Below are 15,939 nucleotides of genomic sequence, written 5' to 3'. Positions count from 1 at the left end.
TAGGGTGCCCGGTTGGTGTCCTGGTATGTCAGGGGGACCAGTGCACTACAAATGCTGACTCCTCCCATGACCAAAGGGCTTGGATTTGGTCGTTTCTGAGATGGGCGTCCTTGGTTTCCACTATCACCGAAAATCAGAAACGACCAAGTCTAGGGATGACCATCTCTAAATTCGACCTAAATTTCAAGATTTGAGCGTCCCCAACCGTATTATCGAAACGAAAGATGGACGTCCATCTTGTTTCGATAATAAAGGTTTCCCTGCCCCTCCATTGGGACGTTTTGCGAGGACGTCCTCAACAAAACTTGGGCGTCCCTTTCGATTAGGCCCCTCATAGTGTAACAAAACATTAATGAAATCAGTAAATCCAGAAAATAGGGCTGCATTTCAATTAAAATTTAAATCACCATTAAAGGAATGTTGTTTATTTATTTTCCCACTGCAGCTCTTTTGTGACTCTGGGCAAGTCACTTAGGGGCCCTTTTACTAAGGCGCGTAGGCACCTACGTTTGCCAAACTGGAACTACTACCCAGCTACCACATGCCCCAGGCAGTAATTCCATTTTTGACACATCCAAAACATGCGGTAGAAAATATTTTCTATTTTCTACTGTGTGGTGCTTACCCAACGGTAATCGGCAGTTTACGTGCACTGGCCGCTTACCGCCCGTTTAGCGCATGAGACGTTACCGCTAAGTCAATGGGTTGTGGTAAGGTCTCAAGCAGAAAATGGTCGCATGCTGGCTTAAATTTTGCTGCACGACCATTTTCGGCCACAAAAAAAGGCCTTTTTTTCCAGGCATGCTGAAAAATGACCTGTGCATGTCCAAAACATGCACCTAAACAACGCAGGTCACTTTTAGGTGCGTCTTAGTAAAAGGACCCCTTAACTTTCCATTGCCCAGAGTCACAAGGAACTGCAGTTGCCCCCCCCCCCAACTTTAATCATGTGATTACAAATTTTAGTTGAAATGCAGACCTAAATAAAAGAATTAAAAGTAATGAAAAGATAAGAAATATAATATACAAATTTAAAATTAAAAAATCTAAAACAACATGCAGAATGACTATAATCTAAAAAAACAACGCTTCTCCCTTTTCTGTGGAAATGACGCCAAAAGCACGCGACGTGAATATGTAAATCCGGCCTCTGTTGTGACGTTTGTTGTGGTCGTCTACTGTAATTCTAACCGGAAGCACTGCAGGTGTGCCGGGGATTGGGGTTGGAGAACTGGACAATTGCGCGCTGCTGGGTGAGTTGGGAGCTAGCCATGGTGGTTGGATTCTACGCTTGAGTGGATCGGAGTTCATTTGTTTTTGTTCTTTTTTTGTAATGGGGACGTGAAGGCCGTGCATTGATTATCCGTGTGCTTAGGGTCTCGCAGAGCGGAAGCGATGGTTGCTACGGGCTGGCACTCAGGGCGGGTGCGTGTATGGCGTTCGCTCTTCGCGCCGGTCCTTATTGTTTCATGTGGTCTCTGCATGTTTCTATGTGTTACAAGTAATGTGGGCTCCTTTCTTGCAATTGCCAGTGGACAGATGAGAATTTCTTATACAAACGAACAGGCGTTATGCTTCCTCATGCCTTACATTTTATGTCGTACTGAATTTGTGCATCACAGTTTTTGCATTTACTTTTATGATTTCTTTTATAGTAATATTATTATAGTGCCATTTTGGATAAAGCTGTTAATAAGGGTACCAATAACTGTTTTAAAATGCCATCTATCTTCTTTGTCCAACCAATTTTAATGCCTGGTGGATTGCAAAGCAAAATTTTGTAAAAGATTATAGTAGTTAAAAATACGTTTATGAAATATTAAACAGGACATGAATATGCATGGTTAATTTCCAATACAGATTAGTCCCAACAGAAATCCTAGGAAGTCATAGAGGTATAGTAATTAGTAAAAAAAAATATGAATCTTATATTTCTAGGTGATGTCCACTGTATTTTATAGCACTGAGGCCAAGTCCCAACAAGGGTACACTTAAGTGGGTATCTGAAACAAAAGGAGAATGAGTTGGCCTCATAATTTAACTTGGAAGTGAATGTTGTGCAATATTGAAGATCACCAGGTGGTGCTGGTGGGGAATGTACTTGGAAGTAAAGGAAGGGATTACTGAGAGCATTAGCAGAGCCTAGGTAATTTATTTTGAATACTATCGACATTTAACAGTTAGTTTTATTAAACAGAATTCTTTAAGGTCATGGCTGTTGTCTTTGATGAAAATTACTTGCTCACGGTGTGCAATTCTGGTTACATCTAAAAAAAAAAAAAAGATATAGTGGAATTAGAAAAGGTATAGAGAAGGACAATGAAAGTGATAAAGGGGATGGGACAGCTTCCCTTTGAGGAAAGGCTAAAGCAGGTAGGGCTCTTCAGCTTGGAGAAGGAAAGGCTGAGGGGAGATATGATGTAATGGAATGAATGGCTGTGAATCGCTTGTTTACTGTTTCCAAAAATACTGGAACTAGGGGGCACACAATGAAGCTACTAAGTATGTAGTAAATTTAAAACAAACGGGAGAAAATATTTCTTCACTCCTGTAATTAAACTCTGGAATTTTTAGTTAGCAGAGTTTAAAAAAGGTTTGGATAACTTCCTAAAAGAAAAGTCTATAAGCAGTTATTAAGATGGACTTGGGAAAATCCATAGCTTATTTCTAGGATAAGCAGCGTAAAATCTGTTTTACTGTTTTGGGATCTTACCAGGTACTTGTGACCTGGATTGGCCACTGTTGGAAACAGGCTTGATGGACCTTCAGTCTGTCCCAGTATGGAAATGCTTATGTTCTTATGTTCATATGACAGTAAGAGTGGTGTGGTAATGATTAATGTTCTAGAAGCACTTTTATTTTAAATTTCATGTTCACTCTGATTTTTGTTTTCCCTTTTTAAATAAAGTAGTATAGTTTGTTGACCACTAATTTTTGTGTTAATTTTTTTTCTGGAAAGGTTGCCTTCCAAGTCCTTGTTAATTTTCTAGTTGAACAAGCAGGCGATATGTATATTTCTAACTAACAGAAGGAAAGCATATCTTTGTCATCTCATTTTACACTGATTCCCACCTACTCCTGTGAATTAATGGAGGACCCTCTTTGGATTTGGCTGAAATTTGGCAGCAGTATTGTCATCCTACCAAATTTCAGGTAAATCTAACCATAGAAAGGGCTCCCCAGGTATATGCTGTTACTCTGTCAGCCTGTCTCTATATAGGTGCTTGATATAAGCTGTCTCTTATGTTTTAAACTCTGGCAATGTATTATTTTTTTCCATCATATAAATTTGGAATATATAAGTGTGGTTGAAAATGAAGGGGCCCTTTTACTAAGCTGCAGTAAACAGTGGCCTATGCTAGTGTGGGCATGTGAAATTGGTGCGTGCTGGCCATTTTTTACTGTGGTGGGTAAAAAGGCCTTTTTTAAATGGGGCAATGAATGGCAATGTGCCAATATTAAAAGTAGCGTGTGACTTTTACTGCCTGAGCTCTTACCGCCACCTGTTTAGCTGGCAGTAAGGGGGGGGGGGGGCTCACGCGCTACTCGTGTGTTAATCGGGCAGCGTGTGGCATTACGGCCGCAATACCAATTACCACTGGAACATTACGGCCGCAATACCAATTACCACTGGGAACACCCCCCACAGTAGAAAATAGAAAATGAGCATGTGCCAACTTTGGAATTACTTCCAAGTGCCTGTGCTACCCCGGCGTTAGTGTCGATTTGGCACACGCTACCTGCACGGTAGCCCTACTGCAGTTTAGTAAGAGCACCCCTAAGGTTGAGATTGTGCTCTGCATAGTGACTAAAAATAATTCTTACAGTCTTATATAATTGTAAATTTCTTTTTAGCCTTGCTTTCTAAATAATGCTCAAAGCAGCATATATCATGTTTTAGAATTCAGGCATATGCCTTGTAAATATCTGCATCTTATTAAACAAATACATTTTCTAAAGTACTTTGGTTTCATCTCCCCATTTCTGGATCATCTAGTTAATTGGTATAATGGGAACTGTAATGGTGCTATCCCAGCTGAAATCTTGTTGCCTGTTCCTCATACACCCACACTTTCGTTTTATTAGGTATTGTGTGCCATTAGGAAAATAGACGGCTCGACTGCTGTAGGGACAATGCGTAGCTTTTTTCACTTTTCTATGTAATACTGTTGCCCCATGTTTCAAAAAACCAGTGTCTCTGGTCAAGTACATTTTCTCAACTGGTGAGATGGAAGTGACGTCGTCTTTAACTGAATTCATAGCCCATTAAGGTGCCCTTTTACTAAGCTGCAGTAAAAAGTGGTCTGCGCTAGTTTTGGTGCATGAAATTGGCACGCGCTGGGCTATTTTTTTTTTTTACTGTGGTGGGAAAAAGGCTTTAAAAAATAGGGCAGTAAATGACCATGCGCAAATATTAGCACGCGGCTATTTATTGCCTGAGCCCTTGCTGCCACCTATTTAGATGGCGGTAAGGGCTCACACGCTACTTGTGCGGTAATCAGGCACTGCACGGCAGTGTGGCCTTGCTGCCGATTACCACCAGGAATACCCTGGCGGTAGAAAATACAGAATAACTTTCTAACATGGGGAAACTGCGCGCACCAACTTCGGAACTATTGCTGGGTGCCCACACTGCCCCAGCGGTAGGGTCGATATGGTGCATGTGCTACCCGTGCAGTAGCCCTACCGCGGCTTAGTAAAAGGGCCCCTAAGGGAAGTGATATTGAGGCATATTTTCAAAGCACTTAACCTTCCAAAGTTCCATAGGTTTCTATGGAACTTTGGAAGGCTAAGTGCTTTGAAAATGAGCCCCATTGTCTTTAGTTGAATTCATAGCCCATTAACAAACATAAGGGTTCAAGCAGGATAGGGAAGGCTTCAGCAGGGATGGAAAGGACAGGAGGAAAGAGAGAACTGAAGGGAAATATAGCTTCAGTTGAGGGAAGACTGGAGAAGAGGAAAAGAGGACTGCGCCTGGGTAATGTAGGGAGGGAAAAGGAAGATGATGCAAATTAGAGAAGTGTGAGAGAGGTTGCACAGAGAGTGGAGGAATGTGTACTCGCAATGTACTCCCACCTCTTGTTATCCCTCAAAAAGCAAATTATTAGAACAGCGGGACTACATGGTAACTGCATTTTGTCCATGGCGATAGAGGAGGAGTTTTCAAATTACCATTGTTGCTTGTGTTTGTGTTACATGACAGGATTATTCCAGATTCCTAGTTTTGTATTGAGCCATTTAAGAAAGGTCCATGGGCCAGGAGTTCTCAGCCCCTGCCTGAAAACTGTTGAAAACCTTAATGTGTCTATCATAATGTGATAATATTCATCATGGGTTTCTGTTATGTTTTGTCAGGTCTGACTGTAAATATTTAAAAAAAATGGCTGCTGATCCATCAGTTGAGCTACTTGCAAAAGTGATAGAGAATCAAATGCTTCAGACCACTAAAATCAAGGAAGAGCAGCTTGATAAAGAGCTTGAGAAATTGGACAAGATGGATGAAGATGAATTAGAACGTCTCAAAGAAAGAAGGTTGGAAGCTCTGAAGAAGGCCCAGCAACAGAAACAAGTAATTTTCTTGCCATGTTTTGTGAGCATAACTGAGGTTAACTAATTAACATTTAGCCATATTGGAAATGCCATATATACTACACTATAAGCTGAGATATTTAGGCCCCGCCCCCATCCATAAAACCCTAAATAAAATACATACTATGTAAGAAATATGTTCTGTCAAAATCCAACTGAAATTGATTCACCACAGGCCCAGTTGAATATGTTAATTTTGAAGATCTGTTTCTTTGTAATATTGTAATTTATACACGCTCCCACTGTGTAACAATGTTTCTTGTCTTACTATGTAATTGTCACTGGTTTCTCTGTTCTGTAATCCGTTTTGAACCTTTGGAGGTGTGAGCGGAATATAAGTCCCTGGTAAAGTAAAACTTACCTCTCTACAGGAGGGCCTGGGCTCCGGATTTTTTCTCCTTCCTCAGCACAGCATCAAAGTCCTTGTTTTTCCCTGCATAGCTGAGCTATGCATATACTTGAGCAATGCCGTGCAGGAAGTTGGACTCTCACAGGACTTGAAGCTGTAAGATTTCCACAACTTCCTGCATCGTGCAGCTTAAGTTTCTGCAGAGTCTGGCTGTGCATGGGAAGACAAGAAAACAATTCCAGAGGCTCTGCTTTAGAGGTAAACAAGGGGTGAAGGGGGAGACAATCTGTAGAGGTAAACGAGGGGTAGAGGGGGAGAGAATCTGGGTGAAGGCTGGGGAGTGGGCATGAGAGAAACTGGATGATGGCTGGGGAGGGGAGCTTGTTGTCCTCACAGTGTTTCCCAACACTATGCTCCCCCCCAGGCTTATACACATGTTAAATTTCCCCCCCTTTTTCAGGGGAACACTGTTAAATTGGCTTATACTCGGTCTTATAGTCGAGTATATACGTTAATATTTCCTGGATTTGCTGATTATTAAATAATTGTTCTGTGTTAGAAACTAGCACAGGAATAGCTCTATTCTGGGTAGCTGTAACAGTTTTACCAAAGAAAAGATGTTATTTATCTTTTATTATGTCAGTAAGTAATCCTAGTTCATTAACCATATGCACAAGCAGATCTTGGCATCAGAATGGTTCCTGCCAAATAGATGGCAGTGTGGGGAGAATGCAGGATTTTGTATCTGCAGCCTTACAAACTGTTGTAAAGGGAAATTCCCTATGGAGTTGTTTGAAAATCTGGTGGCTGGCTAGTTCTGCAAGGATCTCTATCCCCACATAACTTGTAGGTATAAATTTTGTGGAGGAAGAATTCCCTGGGATCTAAATAAAGAAATAACCCCAGTATGCACTTCAGCTGAACCACTTCTCTTGCCCTGGCTCCACCCCTTTTCCCCCCAGAAACTGGAAGGCAGTAAAAAGATTAGTGCATAAGTAATGCCACACTGGGAAAAGACCAAGGGTCCATCGAGCCTAGCATCCTGTCCATGGGGTCCTTTTACAAAAGCTCTCTGAAAAATCAAAATTGCCACACGTCCATTTTGGGTCTGAGACCTTACCGCCAGCCATAGTCCTAGCGGTAAAGAATTTGGGTGGTAATGACCTACGCATGTCAGAAAATAAAAAATATTTTTCAGATGTGCTTAGCGGATGTGCGCCAAAATTGAAATTACCGCAAGGGCCACGCGGTAACTCCAATTTGGCACACGTAGGCGCCTACATGGCTTAGTAAAAGGGGCCCTTTGAGTGGTTAAACTTCTGTAAATTGCCCTTTTTATACCCTGGGAAGATGAGGTCTGATGTTGCATGGGCATTTTTATTCAGATTTTTACAGCTTAAAAGAGCTCAGGCCCTCATAGTAGAAAAGATGCTTTGCTTTTGTGTTTCTTCCATTGCAAAAGACGCACTATCAGTGGTTAATGTTCCCTTCTCATAGTGGTTCTTGTGGGAATGCAAGACTCCAATTCAAACATCCAATCTTTCGAGGCCTTTTCATAATATGTAAAATGCTACTTGTATTTGGAACACTCACATGTACCAAAAAATGTTGTCATGAGTATACATTTATATTATGCACTTGTTCATATAAATTGATTGAAAGTTATCCTATGAAATGCTTAAAACATATACTGTAGTACACCAGAAAGAAAGTGAGTGTGTTTTAGAAATAGGGTTGTCAACTCTCATAAATATTGTTTATGAACACACATTTTACTATTGCAATAACTAAATACAAGCGTATCCAGGGAATAAGCTAGAGGAAGAAGGTGAAAGAATATATGGGCTTGCTTAGGTTTGCAGATAACTACTTTGTATCCCCTTGTAACAATCTAAAGGAAATAGTTTTGATTGTTGGTGAGTTTAAAAGGGGACATTATATTTTGGGGAATAACTCAAATATTGATTTTATGTCAGAGATGTTTTATGACTGTTATATTTATTGTAAATGTATTTGATATTTGCATTTTAATGTGTATCTTGTAAATCATTTTGAGTACTATTTAGAAAAGGTCATCCAGATATGAACATAAATGATGATCTTTTCCTTATTGTTCATCAGGAATGGCTTTCCAAAGGGCATGGAGAATATAGAGAAATTCCAAGTGAGAGAGATTTTTTCCAGGAAGTAAAAGAAAGTAAAAATGTGGTCTGTCATTTCTACAGAGATACCACTTTCAGGTAAATTGCTGCTAATCACTTCTTATATACCTTGGGAATGGGGTAAGAGACTGGAAATTAATTTATTACAATTCTAGCATAAAGGAATACATTTGGGCCGTGGAAGTTGTTCTTGCTTGGGATGTTGAATTGTGATTTTGAAATTAAATGGTAAAGGTATATAAAATTGCATAATATGGAATAAAAAAAAAAACGAGAAGGATGAATGATTTCCCAGTTTCACTGTATTCTAAAGTTAATTTCTAAAGCCTACAGAATCCAGAATTATATAAAGGAGAATTGAGTAGCTAAGGGATTTAGTTTAGAACATTAAACAAAGATATCTCTTGTTTTGTGATGCAGTGAGGGAGGATGCAATTGACCAAGGATACCCACACTCCATTGTAACTTCATGCTTAGCTAACTCAAAGCCCAACTGTTGAAGGAATATTATGGTTTTGTACTAATGACCGTATGTTTGTTTTTTTTCCTCTAGATGTAAAATATTAGATAAGCACTTGGCAGCATTGGCAAAAAAGCATATTGAAACCAAGTTCCTTAAATTAAATGTTGAGAAAGCACCGTTTCTGTGTGAGAGGCTACGCATCAAAGTTATTCCCACTCTTGCATTAGTAAAGGATGGAAAGACTAAAGAGTATGTGGTCGGTTTTAGTGATCTTGGTGGCACAGATGACTTCACTACAGAGACCTTGGAATGGAGATTAGGTTGTGCAGCTATTATTAATTACAGGTAATCTTGAGAAAAGGTATTGTAAAATATTATTGTAAAATAAGTAGTAGTAGTAAAATAGTCTCTTAATCTAGACAAGGTGATGGCGGGGGCTGATTAGGGACAGCACTGTAGTAAAACATGTTAATAGAATGCCACCTAGTGTTGATTTTGAGGAATCACAATTGAAAATGGGGAAACAGACTGCTTTACATCTGAACTTTCCAAACTATGGATTGGGTCCCCAGATGGGTTCACAAAATCCGTGCTCGAGTTCATGACCTAGGTGGGCCCTCCATAGGTGCATCATTATGCTTTACCTCCAGGGCTGCAGTCATGGGATCACAGCCACAAAAAGATTGGGAAGCGGTGCTTTAAATATTACTCTTATGTATTTTTCAATTAAATGAATATAAGTGGCAATATTTTAATAGGTATGTCCCTAGAATTCTATAAAGGTTGCCCAAATTTGGGCGCAGATCCCAAATTGGCACCCAAAATAATTAATGGGCTCCAGTGATTTAATTATTGGAGCTAACAAGCACTTGGCACAAATTATGATTTGGGCACTGATCTGGCTACACACTGTTCTCTAAGAGTGGGCACCTAAATTGGATCATGCATAACTCAAAAGGGGCCATGGGATGGGCATGAGTGTGTCAGCAGCATTCACAAAAGATGCACGCAGTGTTACAGAATAGCAGGGATCCGTGCCTAATTTGTATGCCAGGCTTTACACTAGGTTTCAGCTAGCTTGAGTCCTTGGGCCTAAAGCTGAGCACCGAATTTGATGCTCAGTACTAGTCTATAAAGAGTGCTCATCCTGAAGCACCTTTTGTAGAATAGCGTTGAGTATCAAATGTTTGGCCCCTTAATCTGGCCCGTAGTGTTAAGAAAGTAAGAAAAATGTATAGTAAGTATAATTCAGCATTAAAATATTTAGCTGTCTCACAAAAAATGAGGTTAATCTTTAAATAATGATATAGTTGCAAAACAGCCAAGGAGAGGTGATCAGTAGTTTCTACAGGCCTTGACAATTTTCAGATCCATAAGCCAGCCCAAAAACTTACAAACCAGCAGTCTCGTTATACTCCTCCCACCCTAAAGTTAAGAGATTTAGGGCCTGATTACTGTTTTTCCCATTCTGTGTCTAAGGCAAAAGAGCTTAATCAATCAGGCCCTTAGGGCCAGATTCAGTAAGTGGTGCTGAAAAGTAGATGCAGGGAAAAATTCATGCTTGGTGCTATTCTATAAGGGGCACTCTGGGCTGAGCATTCTTTATGGAATAGCACTTTTAATGCGCATTCTGGCGCCCAACTTTGGGTATGAGGACTTAAACCAAGTGAAACCTGGTGTAAAGCCTGGCATGCAATTTGGCGCACAACCCCCATGATCTATAACACTGTGCATAATTTTTTGGAATGCCCCTGAGCTGCCCATGCCCCTCCCATAGACGTGCGTGTGAGGATTTGGCCATAGATCTTTATAGAATCGCATGCAGCCAGATTTGTATGCAAATCCAAATTAGATTCAATTATTGATCTGTTAATAGCTCATTAATTTATTTGCACGTCAACCTCCAAGATTGCGCCCAAATTTGGGTACCATATATAGAATCCTGGAGTTAATGTGTAGAAGCCAGTAGTTCTCTTGTCCCCACCAAGCATGCTGGTGCTATCTGATACATGGAGCAAAAGGCAATTGCCTTGGGTACACATATCATCATAACTGAGGTTCCCCTAGTCGTCTTCTCAGTTCCCTCACATTCTGCTTTCACTTACTTTTTTGTATCACATGTCCTCCTGTGTCCAGCATCCTCCCTGTCTCAGGTTTCCCTCTCTTTTAACCTCTAACAAGCCAGTCAGTTCTCCTTGAGTAAGCTATCTAGTCAGCCAGTTACCCTTTACCACCCCCATACCAGCAAACCAGAAGGCTTAATTTACCTCTCTTCACTATCGCTGTACTTTGCCACCACTGCTCTTCTCCAGCTGTGCTACATGACTGTCAATTTAGGTTCAAGCTCTACAGTAAAGGAACTCTGGTGCCAGTCTCACAAGACACGAGATGGAAAAATAATGCCTGAGTTCATGCACAGCTTAAACCTAATGAGTCATGCAGTGCAGATGAAGAAGAGCCCTTGATTCTATGTTAGCCATGGCCAATTCAGGTTGGAAAATTGAGGCAAGAAATCAAGTGCAAAGTTTCCACAGTGAATTAAAAACATTCGAGACTACTTTACTTTAGAAATGTGGCAATCAAAAGAGAGAAACTGATCAATTAAGATCCCCAAGATTTTCATTGTGGAAGCCAAAGAATAACATTATCAATCTTAAAATTTGAGATGGTTATTGGGTGATTAAGTTTCAATTTAAAATTAAGAGCCCAGGATTCTATTAAGTTGATACCTGCTTCAATTTTGTTTGCAATCTCATGTAATTCTTTGATGAATGGGATATAAATTGTAACATCTGCATATATGAATGCTAAAAACCTGTTTCTATTCTAACAAATGGCCTAAAAGGGATCATCATAATGTTAAACAAAATATTGAAATATTACAAGAGGACCTTAACGAGACTGGGCATGTAAATGGTAAATGGGTTTAATGTGAGCAAGGGCAAAGTGATGCATGTGGGAAAGAGGAACCCGAATTATAGCTACGTAATGCAAGGTTCCACGTTAGGAGTCACCGACCAGAAAAGGGATCTAGGCATTGTCACCAATGATACGTTGAAACCCTCTGCTCAGTGTGCAGCGGCAACTAAGAAAGCAAATAGAATGTTAGGTATTATTAGGAAAGGAATGGAAAACAAAAATGAGGACGTTATAATGACTTTGTATCACTACAAGGTGCAACCACACATCAAATATTGTGTTCGGTTCTGGTTGCCGCATCTCAAAAAAGATATTGTGGAATTAGAAAGGTATAGAGAAGGGCGACAAAAATGATATGGTATGATAGAGAGATGATAGAGATCTACAAAGTAACGAGTGGAGTGGAACGGGTAGACATGAATCGCTTGTTTACTCTTTCCAAAAATACTAGGACTGGGGGGCACGCAATGAAGTTGCAAAGTAGTAAATTTAATTGGAGAAAAAGTTTCTTCTGTCAACGTTTAATTAAACTCTGGAATTCTTTGCCAGAGAATGTAGTAAAAGCAGTTATATTAGTGGGGTTTAAAAAGGTTTGGATGGCTTCCTAAAGGAAAAGTCCATAGACCATTATTAAAATGGACTTCGGGAAAATCCACTGTTTATTTATAGGATAAGCAGCATAAAATGTATTGTACTTTGCCAGGTACTTGTGACCTGGATTGGCCACTGTTAGAAACAGGATGCTGGGCTTGATGGACCTTTGGTCTGTCCTAGTATGGCAATAGTTATGTACTTATATACTTATATGAAAATCATTACACAGTAGTACAAATATATATATATATATATATATATATTCATGCATAGTGTAAGTTTTTAGTGTTCTGATTATTTTTCTGAAGAAGATGTATTTAAAAGTGGAGAGGAGAGCATCACTTAGACATTTTATCCATTTGAAATTAAGCCTTTCATTTTCGGATTATGGTTTCCAACATTTGATAGAGAAAAACCCAAAACCTTTCCCACCCCTCTACAACCAATTGTCTCACTGTCTCTTTTTTCTTTTTCCTGTCTTTGCAGGATCTCCTGTTTGTTTAACATTTCTTCACGGTCCATGTCCATCATCCAGTTTCCCTCTGTGTTTCTTATCTGTCCTTCCAGCATCTCCTCTCTATGCCTCTGTCCCTGTTCTGTCCGTTTCCAGCATTTTCCCCATGTCCCTATTCCTCCTTTTTCCAGTACTGCTCTTCTATGTCCCTATCCCTATACTACCTCCATTCCCGGCATCTCTTTTCTATGTCCCTATCCCTCTTCCTGTCCTCCCACACAACCCACCCTAGGACCAGTATCTCTCCCCCTCTCCAACCCCTCCCCCCACCCAAACTGGTTTCTCTCTGAAATGCTGGATCTGCAGGGAGTCTCCCTCCCTCCCTCCCCCTGATGAGGTCAGCATTCCTTGAGTTTCTCTCCCACTGCCTCTGTTTCCCGTCCTCAGCAGGTCCTACTTTTCATCATCTTCCCCTGCACCTCTCAGGTCCTGAAAGTGACTTTCCTGACAAGTGACACAGCCTCTGTCTGCATTCAGGGCCTTCCCTCGGCTACGACCCACCCACTCTACAGGAAGTTGTGTCATGGAATGTGGGACACTGCAGAGGGAAGGCTCCAAATGCAGAGGCTTCTTGCTTGAACCACTCTGGCTGTGTTGCTTGTCAGCAAAGGCACTTTTAGAACCTGGGAGGTACATGGGGTGAAGAGGAGATGTTGGATGGACCGGGGGGGGGGGGGGGGGGGGGAGTGGAGACAGAAGCAATGTGGAGAGATGCTACACCGGAGAGGGAGATGCCAAAGTGCCTCGGTGTCGGGGACCAAAACCTTAGCTTTTCTACTGCTGGTTTTGAAGGTCTGCTGCCCTGGCCACTGAAATGCTAGTCAGGCCGACTGAAAACCAGCTGTTTGACAATCCTGATTCTGATTGTATGGATTAATGAAAGCAGAAATGAAGAGAAAACTTTACTAATGGGTGAAGGAGATTTTTGGAAATTTAGAGTGGAGCCTCTCTTCTCTCATACTGGCAGAGTCAGTGCTGTTGGGCCCCTCCTTGCAACACCGACTTGGCCTTAGCTTAATAAGCAACGTCAGTCATCCATACATGGTGCTTGAAGGTTCTGGTTCCCATTATTTAGAACAAAAGCTGTGCAATTGCTGCAAAATTAGTCCGTTCAGCTGTAGACTACCATCTTGTTGTTCTGTCCTTTCATTGTTTTCATCTGTAATCTACTAGGAATTGTGCATGGAACTCCCTACCTACAGCTCTTTATTCTGAACCTACTTGTGATTCTAAGTGGCGTTAAAGGCTGATTTTATTTTGCCAGGCTTTCTAGAGCCACTCTGAGTGGTAGGGGAGCGAATAGGCTATGGTCTTTTACCCTTCTTTACATCCTGCTAAACTGTCTTCCTCCTCATTAGATTTCTTCCATTTCCTTTCCATTTTATTGTAGTCTTGATTAACGACTTTGTTTAAAAAAAATTGATTATGAAGTGCATAATAAACACATAGGTTGAAAAAGAAATGAGTTGTAGGAATGAAGATCTAAAAGAAGACGTTAGTCAAGTAACAAACAGTTGCATCTTTTGAGGAATTGAGTTAAAGTCGCTGCTGTAATAAATATTTGTGGCCCAATCATTATTTAGATTTAATTATTTGCATTTCCAAACTAAGATGGGCTGCAAATCAAATTAATTAATTATATCCTATTGATTAGCTGTAAGATATTGCTGTTTATTTTAATCGACAAGAACCTGATTTTACAAAGGTACAGTAGTATTTTAGCTGGAAAATTAATTAGTTACTCCAGACCCCATTTTTATGAATAGAACTTCTACCAGAATGCATGTGTGTGTGTATGTTAAATGGTATTGCAGTTATGGGTTCTTGTGCTATGGGTGCCCATTTGCAAGGCAATTTTGTTTTTCCTTATTTTATATCTGCCTTCTGATTCTGCCTATCATTGTGGTGACAGACTTCATCCAGAGGCCTCAAACCATGGATTCTTATGGAAAATGGCCAACATGGACCCCCCCAAGTCTGACATCCCCAGTTCCAGTTAGTCTAAGTTGCAGAAGCTGATCCTAGGAATCTAATCTTTGCATGGCAGGACACAGCACTTGCCACTCAGTCAGCCCTATTATTTTGACTTCTAAGAATGCATAAGGTTAACTTGATTTATTTAGGAGAGGTGCTCACTTGTAGTTTTTTGGATATGGATATGAATAAAATGGCAAGTGATATTTTGCTATCCTGTATGTTTTTAGTGAAAATTTGATGGAGCCCCCTTTTCAACGCCAAAAGCAATTTGGAACCAATTTCACAAAGATGGAGAAGAAAACCACTCGGGGAAAGAAATATGATTCTGACTCGGATGATGATGATGATGATTAAATCGCCTAACTTTTTTTTTCTCTCCAAATAATAAATGCTCGTTTGTGCTTGAGTGCACTTGGACAGTTTATTTTATAAAACTCCTCAATCAGACCTTTGTTTTCACTATATACATATCAGAATAATTTTATAAAGCATTTTCTTCAAATAAAACACATTTTACATGGGGAAAAGATCTCATAAAATCATACAAACAAATATGCGTGTGTAAGTACACAGGCTAACAAGATTTGTGCATTAGCATTCCCAGGGGTGTAGTCTGGAAGAGTTGTAGATGTGATGTATGAAGTATATTATAAAATTCACACTCGAAGAGAACATGCACACATTTACACCTTCAGAAACGGGCATAAATTTGTTTGTGTGTTGTTGGCGATAGGCAAGCACCCAGAACTATCTTGTAAAGATACTTAGGGGGGCTCATTTTCAAAGCACTTAGACACATAAGGTACCATAGTAACCTATTGATTGATTGAGATTTATTAAACTGCCTTTATGAAGAGATTCACCCAAGGCGGTGTACAGCAGGCACAGTTTAACATCAAACTTTACAATTTTGTTAACAGCATAACAATAGTAAAATGACCAAGAATAAACAAATTACAAAAAAATTAGAAACTTGAAAACAGCAAACTGAAGTTAATAACGGGACTACCATGAAACAGGAACAAAAATACAACAAATGTAATTTATCCTGCTTGTCCTTAGAATATATATATATTTACAGAAATATTGTAAATTATAGCTTGAAATGTTTGTCCTATTTTGAGAGTTTTATACCGTTCCATAAACAAAATAGAAAAAGAAATCAATACTGGTGCATAGAAAGATATAGTTTATGAATTAAATTTAACAAAACTGGAGACAGTTTAACTATACCTGAAACTAATATTTGGGAGCATAAGAAGATGGTAACACAGGAGGTAATTTTCAAAATAGTATTATTTATTTCTATTTGATATACCGTTTTACTTGCAATACAAATCAAAGTGGTTTACAACTTTTAAAAATTATTAGG

At 39.8% G+C, this 15,939-nt stretch overlaps 1 protein-coding gene across 1 annotated transcript; it reads left to right on the top strand.

Moving 5' to 3' along the window:
• The first annotated feature begins 1,186 nt into the window (after positions 1-1,186).
• TXNDC9 (thioredoxin domain containing 9) lies at positions 1,187-15,209 on the top strand. Its single transcript, XM_030201414.1, has 5 exons — positions 1,187-1,253; positions 5,356-5,569; positions 8,060-8,178; positions 8,654-8,908; positions 14,795-15,209. The coding sequence occupies exons 2-5, from the start codon at positions 5,381-5,383 to the stop codon at positions 14,919-14,921; spliced, it is 690 nt and encodes a 229-aa protein (XP_030057274.1). The 5' UTR covers positions 1,187-1,253; positions 5,356-5,380; the 3' UTR covers positions 14,922-15,209.
• Positions 15,210-15,939: the final 730 nt, after the last annotated feature.

The sequence above is a fragment of the Microcaecilia unicolor genome, chromosome 4, assembly GCF_901765095.1.
Source record: "Microcaecilia unicolor chromosome 4, aMicUni1.1, whole genome shotgun sequence".
Lineage (NCBI taxonomy): Eukaryota > Metazoa > Chordata > Amphibia > Gymnophiona > Siphonopidae > Microcaecilia > Microcaecilia unicolor.
Note: the sequence above shows the minus strand (reverse complement) of the source record. Positions and strands in the feature narration are given on the sequence as shown.

Bases quoted from the DNA above. Each gene is read 5' to 3' on its own strand.
- TXNDC9 (XM_030201414.1), top strand. From the start codon at position 5,381: ATGGCTGCTGATCCATCAGTTGAGCTACTTGCAAAAGTGATAGAGAAT. The intron at 5,570-8,059 runs GTAATTTTCTTG...ATTGTTCATCAG, and splicing joins AGGCCCAGCAACAGAAACAA to GAATGGCTTTCCAAAGGGCA. The intron at 8,909-14,794 runs GTAATCTTGAGA...GTATGTTTTTAG, and splicing joins GCAGCTATTATTAATTACAG to TGAAAATTTGATGGAGCCCC.